Source organism: Triturus cristatus, chromosome 10, assembly GCF_964204655.1.
Source record: "Triturus cristatus chromosome 10, aTriCri1.1, whole genome shotgun sequence".
NCBI lineage: Eukaryota > Metazoa > Chordata > Amphibia > Caudata > Salamandridae > Triturus > Triturus cristatus.
In genome coordinates, this window is record NC_140593.1 from 750,491,961 (window position 1) to 750,511,574 (window position 19,614).

At 44.9% G+C, this 19,614-nt stretch overlaps 1 protein-coding gene across 2 annotated transcripts in view; it reads left to right on the forward strand.

Annotated features, from left to right (window-relative positions):
- AGAP3 (ArfGAP with GTPase domain, ankyrin repeat and PH domain 3) overlaps positions 1–19,614 on the forward strand; it is a 1,862,985-nt gene that overhangs the window by 415,726 nt on the left and 1,427,645 nt on the right. For both annotated transcript variants that reach the window (XM_085628261.1, XM_085628260.1), the window contains exon 5: positions 8,097–8,238. In XM_085628261.1, coding sequence (XP_085484387.1) covers positions 8,097–8,238 — 142 coding nt within the window. The remainder of the gene's footprint in view (positions 1–8,096; positions 8,239–19,614) is intronic.

The following is a 19,614-nucleotide window of genomic DNA, read 5'->3' on the forward strand; positions in this document are numbered from 1 at the left end:
TACTGTTGTAATCACTGGAGTGGGAATAGTAAATTTTGAACTCCCGCTATCCAACGCTTTCCCTACTGTTGCACTCTCTGGAGTGGGAATAGTAATTTTTATCCCTACGCTATCCAATGCTTTCCCTACTGTTGCACTCTCTGGAGTGGGAATAGTAATTTTTACCCCTACGCTATCCAACGCTTTCCCTACTGTTGCACTCACTGGAGTGGAAATAGTAAATTTTACCCTCCCGCTATCCAACGCTTTCCCTACTGTTGCACTCTCTGGAGTGGTTATAGTAATTTTTACCCTCCCGCTATCCAACGCTTTCCCTACTGTTGCACTCTCTGGAGTGGAAATAGTAATTTTTACCCCTACGCTATCCAACGCTTTCCCTACTGTTGCACTCACTGGAGTGGGAATAGTAAATTTTACCCTCCCGCTATCCAACGCTTTCCCTACTGTTGCACTCTCTGGAGTGGGAATAGTAATTTTTACCCCTTCGCTATCCAACGCTTTCCCTACTGTTGCACTCTCTGGAGTGGGAATAGTAATTTTTACCCCTACGCTATCCAACGCTTTCCCTACTGTTGCACTCACTGGAGTGGGAATAGTAAATTTTACCCTCCCGCTATCCAACGCTTTCCCTACTGTTGCACTCTCTGGAGTGGGAATAGTAATTTTTACCCTCCCGCTATCCAACGCTTTCCCTACTATTGCACTTACTGGAGTGGTAATGGTAAATTTTACCCGCCCGCTATCCTACGCAGAAAATATTGAATATTTGTAATAAATATTACGTTAATATATATGTATTAATTATTTTTTTAGTTACATTAAATATGTATTAATTTTAATGTTATTTAAGTATTTTTAAGTATGTGTCAGTTAATTATATGTATTATTTCATTAATTTTGCATTACTTTTAAAACATTTACAAAATTCGATATTTTGACTAACTATATTATTTACAACGATATTTTGGATTCTATATTTTTGTACTTTCCTGTTTGGAGATAGGGAGTCGATATTTTGGTATTCTATATTTTGGCATCGATATTTTTGTAAGTCTATATTTTTGTAGTCGATATTATGTCAGTGATCCGACTGCTTGATCTATGGAGGGACTTGCACTCTGCGAAGTGACAATTCGGCTATGCTTCTGAAAGGTTGGGAAGGGTGGAGGCTTGACCCATGGGAGTTGAGCGATTGTCCCACCAGACAGATGTTAACGTAGCCACAAAAAACTCCTTTGTGGAGAATACTGGTTCAGTTCCCTCTGAAATAGTGACCTGGGAGGAATACAAAGCAGTCATAAGGGGAAATTTGCTATCCCACACCACAGGGAAAAAGAAAGAGAAGCTACAGAAGATAGTGGATTCGGAGACCAAGCTCGTTGACATAGAGGGGGAAATGTGCACTGTGGCCACAACCCGAGCTGCTACATTACATGTCCCTAACAAGGGAGGAATACAGAAGTCTAGCAGAAGAGGAGGCTAGGGCCTTCTTAAAGACCAAATACCACAAGCTATATGAAGTAGGCAATAAGGTGGCAAACTGCTAGCTTGGTTAGCAAGACGAGAGGAAGGAAGATGCTGGATACGAGAGAGGGTAGAGGAGAACCCGGGGCAGTGGCACAGATCGCGGAGGACATTGTGGGGCTTTGGCCCCACACCTGGCGAAATTATACAGTCCTGAAGTAGAGGGGATGTAGGAACTGACCTCCAAGATTTCTTACGTGATGTACACGTTCTGGCTCTTAACCAGGCTGATGCAATGGGGCTCGATGGTGGAAATCAGTGCCGAACAGATCATGGGGGCAATATACCAGTTTAAGAGGGGAAAGATGCGGACCCAATGGATTCACCTCTCCCCCATGGAATTCTCCCCAAGTCCCAGGAGACTGCTGTATGAGGCGAGGCGATGCCTACTTCAGGATCTTAGATTAGCGACTAAACTCCTGAAACACAAGGAGGGCAAGCTACCAGACCAGTACTCCTCCTAATCGCCAATCACTCTCCTAAATACAGAAGTTAAAATACTAGCCAAAATACTGGCTAACCATCTTCTGCATGTCATTGACAAACTGATTTGACCTGACCAAATGGGATTCATGCCCATGTTCTTCACTCTCTAAACCTTGTGATGCTTCTTTCGATGCCTAGGTTGGCGACAAGTACTGAGAGAAACCGTGGTCTTGTTGTCCTAAGATGTCGAATGAGCCTTTGACTCTTTCGGATGCCAATTCCTATGTGCGATATTAGCCTACTTGGGGTTGGATAAATAGTTCATATCCTGGGTCTGCCCCCTCTATATGAAGCCAGTGGCTTGGGTGCGGGTCAATGATTGCCTCTCAAAAGAATTCCCCCTTGGGCGGGGGATGAGACAGGGTGGTCCGCTCTCTCCCCTATTGTTGGCCCTAGCCTTGTAACCCTTAGTGTGTTGGGTGTGAAAGGATGTCCAGCTGAGGGGACTAAAGTAGGGCCTAGACTGGGAGAACATTATGTCCTTATATGTGGACAACTTACTACTGTTTCCGGCTCACCCCCTGCGTACCATTTCTAGGGCTTGGGAAATTCTGGGTATCTATGGTAAATACGCTGGAATCTGTATAAATTGGCACAAGTCTGTGACCTTCCCTGTGGTGGAGTGGTCTCCTCCAGCAGAGTGGGCTTGCCCTCTGCTTTGGTCCAAATCAGCGTCAGGCAGGGGCATGTCAGTCAGGTCCACTCGACCCTTTGTTTGTTCTTCAGTGGTAAAAATACAGTCATGTATATCACTAGGCTGTTCAGAGGGCAATGGTAACAAAGTAGCTGGATTCAAGGTCAGGCAGCGTTTAAGTGTAATGTGTGGTGCTAACAAAGTGAGTTTGTACCCGGTAAGACGAGCACTCGTCAAATATTGTATCTTACTTTGTTTCAATAATACATCAACTGAATGGGGAACAAAAATCGTCAATTTATGATCCAATACATGTCTTGCTGATTGTCTGATTGAAATGGCAGTTGCTGCCACGGCCCTCAGGCAACCAGGGAGTGCCCTGGCCATATGTACTTTTTGCATTTAAAGTCTAACCCTTCTCTCATCACTTTCTACACTCTCTTCTTGTGTTTTTTTTTATAATCAAGTTTATTGGTTTTAGAACATAAAAAGCAAATCAGCAAAAACATGGAGGACAATAGATCAATTACATCCATGAGAACACTGCATCCCACAGTTCCACACCCCATGAGATATACACCAGCAAAATGAGGAATCAAATCACTCCGAATCTTCCACAGTGCCCAGCCATTTACCCCACACCCTACGGTATTTCTTAGGGCAACCTCTTGTCACGTACAGAGCTTTTTCTTGGGTCGTGCACCAGTGAACCCACCCAGCCCATCCGTGATCCCTAATAGTGAGTGACACGGGTCATGGGGATCCTCCCATCCTAGGACCTCTGTGAGCTCTTCTTCTGGCCCCCCAGGTTGGGACATGACCAGACCACATGAAGAAAATCAGCCGGGGTCTGGCCGCACCTTGCGCATGAAGCATCTGGGCTTTAGCCCGCTCGGTGGAGGCGCAGGGGAGTGAGGTAAGCAGCGTGTAGGTAGTATAGTTGGATTAGCCTAAGCTTGGCGGAGGTGGTGATTGTTTTGGGTGCCATGAGGGCGTCACACCAGTCCACTTCGTCCAGGGGGCCCACCCACTCTACCCATTGATCCCTCAACTTGTCCTGTGAGGTGGGAGTGTTGTTGACTAAAGTGCGGTATATGCGGAAGATGCCACCCTTACCCAGATCTCCTAACAAAGTCTGTGCCTCACTAGGGCTGTATTCCGGGAGCCTAGTGTCATCGGTGATGTGCGCCTGAAGGGCATGTCGTAGCTGTAAATACTTATAAAATTGGGAGGGATATGGGGAATAGCGGGCCTCTTCTTGTGTTTTTAATTGTAATTCTTAAATTTTTTGTACAAAGTCTGTTCTTCAAATTTCTTCCTATCCTTTTCTTGTTTAATTTGTTTTCTCCATAACCCTACGGCATCAAACATACTCTGCCTACTTTTTCTCTTAAAGAGCTGCTCTTCTACATATTGCAGTTTATTTGAATCAAAGGCACCATTTAAGTGGCCACTGTAAACTGGCATCTGCCTTCGTGTATTTGTTCCACAATGTGCTAAACAGTGTGGAAGAAATACCGTATTTAATATACATTTCATAATTCAGAGTGCCTTCTAGAGGCGCAGACTGTCTTTCTTCCAAAATTCTATTTGTGTTGCAACAACAACGTAATGCACGAAGTGTGCTCAAAACAGGCATGTTTACCAAATACTTATTAACAGTAGCATTAAGAGACTCTTATACCAAAATCAAAAGATGAGAAATAATTCTCACATTACTTGTCAAAGACATTTGCAAAGGCCTTTTTACTAACACAAAACCCAAAAAAGACAACCAATTCGATCCTACCTGATTGCAGTACTCCAACTCCCACCTGCCGATCCTCGGACCAATAGATCACCTCCAAAATGCCAACCGTAGAGCCCCAGTTGAGACAAACAGCCGCCACGAAGGTCAGGTCAATATGCTGAAAATCACCTTGGTCGCGAGAGCAAGTCTCAGTCTGCGGGGCGCCCCTTAGTGTTTCTGTCCTGTCGAAACAACCTCCTTCTGGTCCAGCTGTGTCCTTCAATGAGGCCCCCCGTTGCTGGCGCCAATATGTAGAAGTGAGATATCTTATCTGTTTCACTGGTGCAGGGCCACCCTTTGTCTACGGTTTCACAAAAGGAGGATCGGCACTGGAGTGGAACAAAACACAAGTTTATTACATCATCTCATGAGAGGAGTCCATCATACAGACACTACAAGTGCCTGAGAAGGAAATAATAAGCATGGTTTCAAACCTATCTATTATAAATTTTTGGTATAGTAAGACAATCACTAAAACCCCTTTGTCATTTTCACATAATGCTTACACAACCCCTTTTGGCATTTTTACATAATGCGCACATGCTGAACTGTTGAATTCTGATAAACCCCTACCCACGTCATCTTTGTAGATAGGCAAGGGAGGTTACAGGCGTTGGTGGGCTAACAGATTAGACATCTGTGCATTTTGGCCCTTCGGCAGGGCAGGACTCCTTACTGTGGCACGCAAGTATTATCAGTACAACCAGCTTTCCATTGAACATGTAACTTCTGACTTTACGAAAGTCCCCGCAGAAACACAAAAATGGGGGCTGGTAGACAAAATGGAAGAGGAGTAGAGGCTAACTTAACAGAATACATTTTTTACCGTTCAACAAGGTAATTAATGCACCCTGCTTCAAAAATCCCAAGGATCTTACATTGGATACTCATGGATACTCACGTAGGAGAAGAAGCATGGGTGGTACATTTTGAACACATCTTTGCCTCAAGTAGCTCTCCTGTGCCATTTTCCACCAACACAGATCTTACACCTCAGGGCAACTTGTTTTTCACACTCTTGGAAGTAAGAAGAGGGTTGGCGGCCTGTAGTGCTGGGAATGCTCCCGGCCCGGACATGGTACTGATAGATTTTTTTCAGGCAAACCAAGATCTGTGGGCTCCACTATTAACCAATGTTTTTAATAATGTAGCTATAGCCAGTCCCCTGCCTTCCTGGACCACCAGTGTAATTGGCCCAATATATAAAAAAGGGGACAAGGGAAGCCCAAAGAATTATAGGCCAATCACCCTGTTGGACACAGCTGCCAAGCTCATGGGCTGACTCATCTTATTTAGATTGGAGGGGTGGGCCCAGGAGAAGAATATCCTAATGCGGGCACAGTATGGTTTACAACGGGGAAATGGCACAATAGATCAGTGCCTGAATCTATTACTAACTATAGATAAATATACCAGAGCTAAGGGTGGCAAAATGTATATGGCCTTTATGGACCTGTCGGCAGCATTTGACTGAATAAGCCACTCCAAGCTATGGCACATATGTAGGTGATGGGGATTGAGTCAGCTATAATAAACTTCTTCTGTCAATTATATTCTAATGCCACCGCATGCGTCCGTTATAACAAAAACAGGGAATGTACCCGCCTTTTTAAGATCGCCAGGGGAGTTAGGCGGGGTTGCGTCCTCGCCCCGTTTCTTTTTTCCATCTATACCAACGGTGTTGAAGCAGCTCTCTTGGGCGCATCTCTGGACGTCTCCGCATTTGATACTCACTCTCTACCAATTCTGGCCAACGCTGACCATGTAGTGTTGATCGCCAGAATGGGGATAGCCCTTCAACGCCTTATAACATCATATGCGTCATTGGATTTGAAAGTTAATCAAACGAAATCCATTGTGATTATAGCAGGGGCTGGCAAACGTGATAAAGTCCCGAACTTCCACATGGAATCTGGTAAAATAGAAGTAGTATAGACACCTTTTCCTACTTGGGCGTTCTCTTTGATAAAAATCAAACATATCAAACCTAGTGGAGGGTAGGGCTCTAGGAATGGAGAAGAGTACAACAGCTATTATGTCCATCTCCATAAAGTTGGGCGCCAGACCCCTAACCCCCATAAAAAAGATCTACCAGGCTAAGACAAAGTCAGCAGCTACATAAGGGGCAGGCGTCTGGGGTATGGTGGTCACAGACCAGCTTCAAATACTTGAAGATAGATTTTTTATAAATCCTTAGTGTCCCTTCCGTCTTCCCATTCTAATGATATTTTACACAAAGAATTGGTTTTACCCTATATGTCAGACACAATCAGTTTAGCCCCGAAATTGCTGTGGTTTTCCATCTGGCAAAGGGATACCGTTAATCTAACGCAAAATATAATACAAACTTGTCTAAAATTGGAAAACTATAGTAAGATTAGATGGCTGAGTTACGTGTAGTCAGAGCTGACTGCTGTTGGGCTAGTAAAACTATTTAAGGATCCAACTAGGTGCAGGAAGATTTTGAAACAGAAGTTGATTAACATTTTTATGCAGAGGGCACACTATGCCCGAAGGGAAAAGAATCACAATAAACAAGCTGTCCTCGCATACCACCTGATCCCGCCCCCCATTGTGGGAGGTTATTTCTACCTGGCACGCACTAGCAGAGCTCAGCATAGATACACACTACTGCGATTCGGTATGAACTTGATTCCACGGATGCAAGGTTACCCTGACAGAAGGTTCAAACATACAGATCTGACTCTGTGTCCATGTGATAGTCACTCTCCCCAAACAGACCTCCAGCTGGTCTTGTTTTGTGGGTTTTATAAGAAAGAAAGAAAGAAATGACTATATTTTCCCGATTTTAAGGCGCTATAATTTTAGACAGTGTTGTGTTGCTTTATATTTTTTTAAATCCTTAACTTATCCTTTTGTCTGGTGTTCGGTAGCCACATTTTTGTGGGCTTGTTCAAGAAGGAGAAAGCAGTGGGCTGTATAGTTGGTGTGGCGTCTTTCACTTTTTAACTAAAAGAAGCTAAACTGTAAAATGATGTATATTGCACGTAGGCATCAGTCAAAAAGCATACCGGTTTCTATTTCTTTTATTGTATGTCTTAAACTTTTAAAAAGACTTATCTATGTATTCGATATGCAATTTTAGCTGTGATATGGGTTTTACTCCAGATGAATTGAAGTTTTATGTTGGTTACTGTATCTCTTTTTAACTGTGCTTTTATGATCTGTATTTAATGGAGCGAATAAAGAATTTATTGATTCATTGATTCATTGTACATAGCAGTAATGATTCTTTCTGTAAATAAAAAAAAGCCATAAGCATATGAAGAATATATGAATAGATGAAGGTTGTGCTTGTCTTTATTCTGGTCCTCATAATTGCATTCTTAATGCAGGATTTATCTAAGTTTCTGACACTCAAAGTGACTTCTCACTGCTATGTGGGTGTTTGGAAGTGTAGAGATTAATGTTTTAGCAAAGTAATATATGTAACGTGCATAAAACTGCCTGTCTACATTGTTCATGATATGGTAAATGTGGTATTTCCCCAAATGTTGACCTGAAATACGACTTAAGAAATCTACACAGAAAGTAGTGCTTTTTAATGTTGAAAGTCAACGACTTCTTCCTTGCTGCTCACAACTTTTTAGGAAAGGCATCTCAACTTGTGGTATTACAGTACCCTCTTGTTTTTTGTTTCAGTTTGCTGCCTGGGTGGATGCTGTTGTTTTTGTGTTTAGTTTGGAAGATGAAATCAGCTTTCAAACAGTCTACAATTACTACCTGCGTCTGTCCAGCTACAGGAATACATCAGAGGTGCCCATGGTCCTTGTTGGTACACAAGGTAAGGTTTCAAAAAGCAATTTTCCATTAATCCCAACTGATTTATCTTTTTCACCAAGAATTACTCACCCATTTTACTGGTCTAGATTATTGTATCCGGGAATTCACTGGGAATATAAGCTGGGCGAAAGAGGCGAAAGAGGCCTGGGCCATAAGTGTGTTGTAGTTTTTCAGTGGAATTAGCAGGAAGGAAGTGCAGAAAATGGTCCAGTATAGAGTGCAGGTATTCACCTCCTTTTTCCAGGCCTCAGGTTAGAATTGGCCTATCCTTTATTTCCACAGTTGTCCACTGCGCTGGCTATAGGTGGGTTAAATCAATCAGTGGAAGTGTAAGCCTTACAAGATGCAGCATGAGGAAGTAAAAAGTACAATAAACTAGGAGTTTATACAATTTCTAATGAAATATAGGAATGAATAAATGTACATACATATTTGGGACATTTGAAGATGACTGCAGACCTTGCTATAGCCCAAAGGCCTTTGGTTGCCTGTTGCTGTTAGTTGCTTTGCTTTAGATGCCGGAAAGCATGTAAATGTCACGATAACAGTGACCACTCAAAGCTGATGTGCAGAGATAACAAACTGCCTGGACCAGAATGGCACTGTACTCAATCACTACCACACTGGCCCTTGTTAAACCTGAAGTACCCCTAATCTACAAACACAGTTCCTGGGGTCGGAAACCTCCTATAACTACTACGTTATAGAATCTCACCCCTTTTTCTTCCAATCACGTGGCTGAATCCCTCCCAAAACCGCAAGCTACTATCTTACCAAATGACAAAAAAACATGGTTTGACTTTCCCCTGAGAAGCTCCCAGGCAAAGAAAATAATGTTCTCTTCTATGTTAGTCTCACCACAGGGAAATCAGTTCCTGATACATTGTAGCCACAGGCATCTAACTTGAACCTCAAATGGTGCTACTCACCTGTAAATCACTGTCTTATTTTCTTCCTCAAACATTTAGCTCATTATCAGTCAACTCAAATAATTATGTATGTGTGTTTGTGTGTGTATATATCTATAGATGGATGGATCGATAGACAGACAGACAGACTGAAAAACAAAAGATTAAAGTAACGTTAGAGTTAGATGTGATAAAAAAATCTGTTTTTGATAAAAAAAAATCCACAAAAGAATATGTAGCAAAGGAGAGACCAAAGGGTCACTCAAATATAGGGGGGAAAAGAGCGAAGCCTATGATACGTCCTTCTGTCTTAAACAAATATCACAAGGTATCCTAAGTGAACAAGAATTTGTAATGTAAAAGGTCTCGCATTTGCGAGAGTTTAAGCAATTGGCATTGTAAATGACAATGCCTTTTATTTATGTTTTTTAAAAAAACACATAAATAAAAGGCATTATCATTTACAATGCCAATAGCTTAAACTCTCGCGAATGCGAGACCTACTGCATTGCAAATGCTTCTAAAGGCGCCCCATGCCATGCTTTCCCTTTAATGACGGACACGCCCCTTTCTTTAGACGCGACTCATCTAAAGAAAGGTGCGCGGCCGCCAATTAAAGTGAAAGCGCGTTATGGGGAACTTTTACCCCCAAAAAAACATTCGTTTGTCAAGTTGGTCCTATTGGTAATAATGTTAAAAGCAGGCGCGGTGCTGAAACCTTGGTGTGGCGCCCAGAGGCAAAGCAGGCACCCTTGCAGCAAAGCACTTCGCGCCTGCAATAGGGGGAAAAAAAGAAAAGAAAATAGTGCTTATAGACTGCAGATAAAGCAGACCGTGTAACAACAAAACTAAAAAGTTCAGTCCTTAAGGTAGGTTACAAATGCAGACAAGGCGGTTCTAAGGAGGGACTACTAAGCCTATTCATGAATCAAAAGCAACTATTTGGAAACAAAAGTAACAGGAGCCAATTGAAAAGATGGGCGGAAATTGGGCGGAGCTTCAAGTCCAAATCTGAATACAGCATGCCTCACAGAACAGCACATGTGCTCTCCAGGCTCGACCTAAAAGGGGAAATTCGTTGTCCCAAATCCACAACATTTTTGTTTGTTTGTTAGATCTTTACAAACCTAACTGGTGTCATGCTTCATCATCGGATCTCATCCAGGTTCCTATAAACCAGGATAGGTTCAACCATATTCCAGGGAGCACTTTGGATAATTTCCTCCTTGGGTCTCTACAATAAAAATACCTCAGAAGACCTAAGTATACCTTTATTCTTAGTGTTCCTGGTGTGATTAAACAATGTAATGAAGGGGTGCCTGTGAACGTAATAGTCCTACTCCCTATATAAAAGTAGACCTTTTTCATCCCTTAGCAATAAGGCCAAAGGGTATCGGGCTTTCATCAGGTCTAAATAAATTTGGCGCTTGGTATAATGTCAATCTCAATTATTCATCAGCCTAACTCCAATTCAGTAAGACATACACGACAACAAACATATGTAGCATGTGAAGGGCTGGATCGCTCTTTCCCACCACGTACACGGTTGATGCTGATTATCTGTAATCACAAACCTGTGAAAGTGTAGTATATCCATAAATACAGAGATAGACATGCCATTCAGGGCCATATGTAGGTAAATTACATTTACCGATTCTTAAATACCGAATTTTACCGATTCGGTATTTATGAATCGGTAAATGTAATGTAGGTAAATCATTACCGATTTTGTAAATATCGGTATTTGAGAATTGGTAATTACCGAATCGGTAATGGCAACTGGCTTCCCATTCATTCCTATGGGCCTGGAGGCCCATAGGAATGAATGGGAAGCCAGTTGCCATTACCGATTCGGTAAATACCGAATCGGTAATAGGGGAGGCATTATCATGGGTGGCAGGGTGTCACATTGACACCCTGTTGCACCCCTGATTCGTGCATGTGTGCACATGTGGCGCACATACATGCCCTAAGGGCATGTATGTCTGCCACATTGCACATTTCAAATAGCACAATTATGCTTTTTTACAGGTATTCGTCATTTACCATCAACTTTTAGTTGGTGGTAAATAACGAATCCACACACCGACGAGACACTCCCCCTACATATCATTTCAGGATTCGGTATTTACCGAATCGGTAATTTTACCGATTCGGTAAATTACCGAATCCTGAAATATGCCCCCTACATAGCAAAAGCCTAAATACCGGTCGGTAACGGGATATTTACCGAAAATCGGCCGTTACCGACCGGTATTTGGCTTCCTACATATGGCCCATAATCACATGCAGAGACGTGTTGTCTTCTTATCTATATTCGCTAGTCTGTGAGGAAGGAAAACAACAGCGTATAGTTCAGGAAATTATCACACCGAAACACCTACCCTGAATTTTCAGGATGTTATGCTACATGGGAGGTGTCCCTTTAATCACACACTGCGTAGATTGTGTCAGCGAACATAAGTGAAGTTACGAAAGGAAAAAGAAAATGGAAAAGAAACAAAGTCAGTCAATGCCCATGCCCTCGGTTGCTTCATTTTATAGTAAGCCCAACTATTTGCTTCAAGAGAGCCATGTCTCCTTTAACACTCCTCCCTGCTGGTACAACATAGTGGTAAAATGTTTTGTTTTAATTTTCTGTCTACTCATGGACAATGCACGTCATTGCGTCATGTCTTTCGAATGCTTTGCCTCATGAAAATTGTAGTCGCAAGAGCTTGTTCTGTAGGGTGCAAGAGTACAGATACCCAGAGGAGGCCGAATACACTCCCAAAAATATTTTTTATGTCAAAGTGCCTAGTATTTTCGTTGTTTCCCATGTTTCTTCTTTGTATAACCCATTCACTGCTAGGCCTCCACCCCCCCCCCCCCACCCCCCGTGCTAAGCCTTTTTTGGCTGCACATTGTGTTTCATTTGGAAGGCAGAAATGCATCAAAAGTCAATAGGTAATAACAGTTGCTCTACAAGTCTGTGTTACCCTAAGTCTCCCAACAAAAATGGTACCTCACTTGTGTGGGTAGGCCTCGTGCTCGCATCAGGAAACGGCTCAAAACGCAACATGGACACACTTTACTTTTACAGTGAAAACTGTCCCTTTTTTTGGAAAGTGTCTAGCTTTAGATTTTGAACCCTAGCTCTGCCGGCACGTAGGGAAACCTAGCAAACCTATACCTTTTTGAAAAGTAGACACCCAGGGGAATCCAAAATGGAGTGACTTGACTAGCTCTCACCAGGTTCTATTACCCAGAATCCCTTGCAAACCTATAAATTGGTTAAAAAAACCCAAATTTTCCTCACATTTCCTCAAAGTTCTGGAATCTGCATGAATCCACAAAATTCCACCCACGCAGTGTTCCCCAAAGTCTTCAGAGAAAAATGGTACTTCACTTGTGTGGGTAGACCTAGTACCTGCGACAGGAAACGGCCCAAAACACAACGTGGACACACCACATTTTCACAGTGAAAACTGACCCTTTTATTGCAAAGTGCCTAGCTGTAGATTTTGAACCTTAGCTCTGACGGCACCTAGGGGAACCTAGCAAACCTATACATTTTTTAAAACTAGACACCCAGGGGAATCCAGGATGGGGTGACTTGTCTGGCTCTCACCAGGTTCTGTTAGCCAGAATCCCTTGCAAACCTCCAACTTTGTAAAAAAACACATTTTCCTCACATTTCTGTGGTGGAAAGTTCTGGAATCTGCGTGGATCCACAAAATTCCACCCAACCCGCGTTCCCCAAAGTCTTCCGCGAAAAATGGTACCTCACTTCTGTGGATTTTGAACCCTAACTCTGCCAGCACCTAGGGAAACCTAGCAAACCCATACATTTTTAAAAACTACACACACAGGGGAATCCAGGATGGGGTGACTTGTCTGGCTCTCACCAGGTTCTGTTGCCCAGAATACCTTGCCAGCCTCAAAATTAGTTAAAAATAAATAAATAAATAATTTTCCTCACATTTCTGTGGTGGAAAGTTCTGGAACATGTGTGGATCCACAACATTTCACTCCCCCACCTTCCCTTCCACCGCATTCCCCAAAGTCTTCAGAGAAAAATGGCACCTCACTTCTGTGGATAGGCCTAGTGCCCGAGACAGGAAATGGCCCAAAACGCAACGTGGACACACCACATTTTCACAGTGAAAACTGACCCTTTTTTTGCAAAGTACCTAGCTGTAGATTTTGAACCTTAGCTCTGACGGCACCTAGGGAAACCTAGCAAACCGATACATTTTTAAAAACTAGGCACCAAGGGGAATCCAGGATGGGGTGACTTGTCTGGCTCTCACCAAGTTATGTTACCCAGAATCCCTTGCAAACCTCAAACTTTGTAAAAAAAAAAAAAACAATTTTCCTCACATTTCTGTGGTGGAAAGTTCTGGAATCTGTGGAGCCACAAAATTCCACCCACTCCGTAGTCCCCAAAGTCTTCCGCGAAAAATGGTACCTCACTTGTGTGGGTAGGCCTAGTGCCCGCAACAGGAAACAGCCCAAAACTCAACGTGGACACACCAAATTTTCACAGTGAAAACTGACCCTTTTTTTTACAAAGTGCCTAGCTGTAGATTTTGAAACCTAGCTCTGCCGGCACATAGGGAATCCTAGCAAACCTATACACTTTTGAAAACTAGACACCCAGGGGAATCCAAGATGGTTCAGTTACCCAGAATCCCTTGCAAACCTCAAAATTTATAAAAAAAAAATAAAACACATTTTCCTCAAATTTCTGTGGTGGAAAGTTCTGGAATCTGTGTGGATCCACAAAATTCCAAACACCCCGCATTCCCCAAAGTCTTCCGAGAAAAATGGTACCTCACTTGTGTGGGTAGGTCAAGTACCTGCAACAGGCAAGGGCTCAAAACCTATTGAGGCGACATCAAAATTACCTATCACAAAACAACCTGGTTTTGCAAGTGGGGTCCCATGAGTTTTTTGCCCCGGACTCAGCGGCCATCTAGGGAAACCTACCAAACCCACACTTTTCTGAAAACTAGACACAAAAATGTACAGGTTTGCTAGGTTTATCTATGTGCCAGCTGTGCTAGGGCCCAAACTCTTCAGGTAGGCACACTGCTCTTTCTGCCGCCCTGGGGGGGAATCGGGGGGGGGGGGAATGCCTCGATATGCCTCCAAGGGGGGCAGAAAGACTGTGGCTATTTTTTGGGGGGCGAGGGGGCATTGGTATGCCCATTCTGGGCAGCCCCTACCCCCACGTATAAGAAAGCCAGCGTAATTGTTGGCGCCTAGTGGGCTTTCAGAGCAGATCAGGGGCCACTGCCCCCATCTGCCACCCGGGGGGGGGCAGAAAGACTGGAATTTCTCGGGGGGTGTATTGTCATACCCATTTTGGCCAGCCCCCACCCCTGATTCAAATTGGCAAAACAAATCACTGGCGTCTAGTGGGCTTTTAGCCCCCCCGTGGGGGCAGATTGGGGGCTACTGCCCCCCAGGGAGGGCAAGAAGGCTGTAATTGTGGTCAGGTGGGGGCATTGGCATGCACGTTTTGGGCAGCCCCCACCCTAATTAAATTGCCCAAAAAATAATCCCTGTTGTCTAGTGGGCTTTCTGCCCCCCGGGGGGGGCAGATTGTGGGCTACTGCCCCCCATGGGGGCAGAAAGGCTGTAATAGTGGCGGGTGTGGGGGTATTGGCGTGCCCGTTTTGGGCAGCCCCCACCGTAACTAAAATTGCCCCAAAAAAATCCCTGGAGTCTAGTGGGCTTTCTGCCCCCCCCAGGGGGGGCAGGTTGAGGGCTATAGGGGGCACAAAGACTGAATTCTGCTAATTTATGTTGGGGTGAGCAAAGGCCATTGCCTAAGGGGCCGCTCCCCCCTTCCTGGTGTCTAGTGGGTAGATCCCTGCTTGGGGATCGCCCTCCTGGGACGATCCCCAAGCAGGGATCCACTGAGGAGGGGTACCATTAGAAAGGGGATATTCTCCCCTTTCCAATGATACCTCTCCCGTCTTTCTACGTGCTCAGGGGGCTGTAGAGCAGTTTAGGGAGGATTACCATTTTCATCAGGGACAACCTTCCCGCCAGGGACAGGGGTAAGGCAATCCATCTGCCAATGGCCTCCATTAAGTGTTCAAGCATGTGACCGTATTTAGCCATAAGTAATTCTGATTTATCTCTAGTGACAATGATCCCCAAGTATTTTATTTTGTTCGGGCACCATTCAATGGGATAGTCAAGTGTGTAATGCAGGGTAGTGGCAGTAAGCGGAAATAGCTGAGATTTCTCTCAGTTAATTTTTATTTCTGAGAGTTCCCCAAACGCAATGACTTCTCGTAATATGGGGTTAAGAATACCATGCGGATCTCAAGCATATAGAGTCATGTCATCTGCATATAGAGATATCAAGATATGTCTGGTAGGGCAGCGGAGTGCCCACACGTAATGGTGCTGTCGGAGTTTGGGAGCGAGCAGCTCAATGGCTAGTGCAAACAACAAGGGGGAGAGCGGGCACCCCTGCCTCGTACGTCTTGTGATGGGGAAGGGGGCTGAGCTCACCTCGTTTATCGATACCCTGACTAGAGGTTGTTAGTATAGCAGCTGTATCCAAGACAGGAACCCGTGTGGAATTCTCATTCTGTGGAGCACTCCAAATAGATAGTCCCATTTCACAGAGTTGAATGCTTTGGAAGCGTCCAGAAACACTGCAACTTCTGCCAATTCTGGGTCGATATCTTGCAATATTGTGAATAGTGTTCTGAGATTATGCAAAGTGGCTCTTCTCTGCACAAATCCAGCTTGATCAGGTAATTGTAGTGTATTCATCAGTAGGCTTAATCTGTTGGAGAGTATTTTAGCTAGGATTGTTGGAGAGTATTTTAGCTAGGATTTTTATGTTGCAGTTAATCATTGAGGGGGCCTATAAGATTCACACCTCGCAACCGATTTCCCCAGCTTAAGTAGGGAGATAATTACAGCTTCCCCCATAGTGGGAGGGAGGGTTCCAGATTCTTTGGCCTCCTCATACATTTTCTTTAAAATGGGCACTAAATGCTCTACGTACCTCTTATAAAAGTCAGCCGGTAGGCCAACTGGCCCGGATGCTCGGCCCGAGCAGTGTTGCATGATCGCTGTGCAAATCTCATCCTTTTCAATCACCGCGGAGAGGAAGGCTCTCTGCGCCTCCCCTAGCCAACCCAACACAATCTGTTCAAGGTAGGGTGGCAATGCAATCGGGAGATGTCGGTTTGTGGTGTAAAGCGAAGAGTAATATGACAGAAATATTTGTGGGATATCCGACGTATCCATGACTGTCTCACTCTCCAGAGTTTGGATTTCCGTTATGTAACTTGAAAAGCGAGGGGTGCACATTTGGTTGCCTAGTGCCTTGCCTGGTCTTTCCCCCTCCCCATATCTGCGGGCTTTGAAATATTTACCCTGCAATAGGCACTCCCTGTCCGCTGTATCTCGTTATTTTGATTTTTTGTCCCTAGCACTACCTGTGCTGCTGTGGGCTGCAGGCGGGCGAGCTTCTGTTCTAATTGTTTAATCTCTCGCTCCAGGCGGCTAAGCCTTGCCCGCAAATCCTTTAACACTCTGCCACCCTTGGCATTACAAATCCCTCGTATAGTGACTTTAAAGGCCTCCTAGACCGTTCCTATCTGATCAACTGTACCTATGTTACTTGGAAGTACTCAGATACTTCCTGGCCCATCTCTGGGCTGAACACCACGTCTAATAGCATAGTAGGGTTGAGGCGCCAGACCCTGTGAGGGGCACATGCGGCCAGCTGAGTAAGTCTCATCATGACTGGAGAGTGGTCTGAATAGGTGCGCGCAAGGTGCTCGACCCGCGTAAGCCACCGGCTCAGCCCTCTGGATATCACTCAGTAATCTAAGCGCGTCCATGTAGCATGTATAGTGGGTGCCCTCCCTCTGCCCGGGTGTAAATGGCGCCAAGTATCCAAGAGGCAGTGTTCAGTGAATATGTCTTGGACTTGCCGTTGGGTATTGGTGTAGTGATGTGGCTAGGGGTGTGATCTATCCAGTGATGGCTCTGGAGTCGTGCTAAAGTCTTGCCCCCTCCCCCCCCTCAAATCACGTAGGTTGAACCAATGGCCATGATTTTACCCCATAAATTGGGCTCATAGCAACTGACCATTGTAACAGAGTGCGAGACCAACCTGCCACACATGATGCTAAAGCTGCCCTGTGGGTCCTGTAGCTTCCCCTCAGCGAAGTACGGTGTGTTCTTTTTGACCAGATTGCCGTGCCTCTTGAGTATGTAGAATATGATGCGAAGCATCTGTGCGCCGCCCATCTGGCAGAGAAACTTAGGGGCTCTTTGGGATTTCCTGTAGCATTGCGACTTGGGCACCATGTCTGTCTAGGTAGGCCAGGATTTGTCTACACTTATGTGGATTACCTAGTCCCTTCACCTTCCATGTTACAAAGAGTATCTTTGATTTATGGTACTCTGTCAATCCGTCATGCTCAGCATACGGGCTATTGATTTGTAGCGGCGATAAACCGTCCTCTTGTCTGTGTATCCTGATGACTGCAATGCATTTTTGCCTTTATCCAGCTCTATGCGCTGATTGAAACAGCCCCTAATTCCTCCCCCCAGCCACAACAACAACCCACAATTGTCGAGGACATCATACCCACTCCCCTGAACCTGAAAAGTAACAATCAACAGCACTGGCATACAATTCCAATCGCTTGTCTCGATCCTTGGTCGGAGACAAGATTGTAAAGTCACACAGATGGTCCGACCAGTGAGTAGTGGAAACAAGGGGAACAAAAGACGTGGAAATAAGGAAGGGAGTTAAGGGGTATCAAAGAAAAGGCAGAGAGAGGAAAGGGTCAGGTGTGAAATCTCTCTCCTCCCAATAGGTTTGTGGAAAGACTGTTGAGAGATCTCCCAGAGGGGTATCACCAGAAGGCACAATAACCCGTTCCCGTTCCAATCTTGGATCATGGAATGGGGGACAGGGGTGCCCGGAAACAGCAAAAAAGTGCACTCATGAGGCTACAAGAGCATTAAAGAGGGGTACCAGCAGAGGTTGCGTTCTGCTTAATTTTAACAATAATAGTGTATATAACATGTAGTCCTGGTGCCCCAGACAGCGTCCTCCTCTCCACATACTCATGACTAGTCCAACTGTAGTCAGGCTATTCATTCTCTGACATAGGGGACGGCAAACGATCATCTCGGTCTGCTCTCTCACGTTTTGCCTGGTCCTTCTTAAGTCTTTTAAGGAAGTCCTGCACTTGTTGCGGGTTCAGGAAGAAATGCTGCTTCCCTTGATGGGTGACTCGTAGGCTCACTGGATACAGCACTGCATAATCAATTTGCGCCTGTAGCAGTTTTCTCTTGACTGGTACAAACTTATTTCTTGCTTCTTGTACTGCAAGTGTGAAGTCAGGATATAGCGCTATAGTAGGTCCATCAAACATGATCTGCTGATTGGTTCTGGCTAATCGGAGGGCGGTGTTGCGGTCCCTATAGTTGAACAACTTAGCAATTATGGGTCTAGAAGGGGCTCCCGGTGGCGGCCTCGGCACCAGTGAGTTGTGCGCTCTCCCCACCATCCGCTGTGCGGAGAATGCTTCAGCACCAAAAGAGGTGTTCTACATAGTCTTTAATTTTTCCAGTATTGGCGCTTTCTGGTACACCAAGGATTCGTATATTGTTGCGCCTAGAGCGCGCCTCCAGGTCCTCGTTCTTGGCAGCAATGATCTTTAAAAGATGATCCATTGCACCAATTGTGTCTTCCTGACCGCTGGAGTGTCTTCCAGGTCGGAGATTTTCTGTTGAGCTCCACCCAACCGAGCATCATGTTTCTCCAACTTGTGGGCCATGAAATCTATTTGATGGCACATTGAATCCATCTTGGTTTCATTTGAAGAGAGTCTATGCTTCGTGGTGATTAGTAGTGATTTGAGGTCATCTTCAGCGGCTTGCGGGCCCTCAGTGTACTAGTCACCCGCATGCTGTTCGCTGTTACCTTTGGGATCAGGGCTCTTTCTGTGGCTCAAACTGCAGTTTAGCCTGTTTTTGCTTAGTTTTACCCATCTTTGTCTGGCCTGTTATTCTTTATTTCAGTTTTTCCCCCAGTTGCTGCTGTAGTTCGTGATTGGCCCGCTGGCTGCTTACTCTGTTGTAGGCCAATCAGCAAAGTCTGTTAGGCTCAATGCCAGCAGCTTAATATCTAGGCCCCAGACAGGGCACGTTGTCTACTCTGTCGATGTCCCAGGCAAGTCCGATGTGTGATTACTGCAAACGGTCGCTGCCCAAGAGACAGGCCCATGTGCCCTTCGGAGCGGTCTACTGGGTTTCAGAAGGGCCTTAACAGTTCAGTAGGCTGTAAATGAGGAGCTCCATCTGGTACGCTCTCCTGCGCCCGCCATCAAGACTCGTGGCACATCACCGTACTCACTGGCCGCATGGCCGCAACCACGTGCAGGGGGGCTATTCCAGGCGGGATCCAGGCTACACAACTGGCCGGGCCT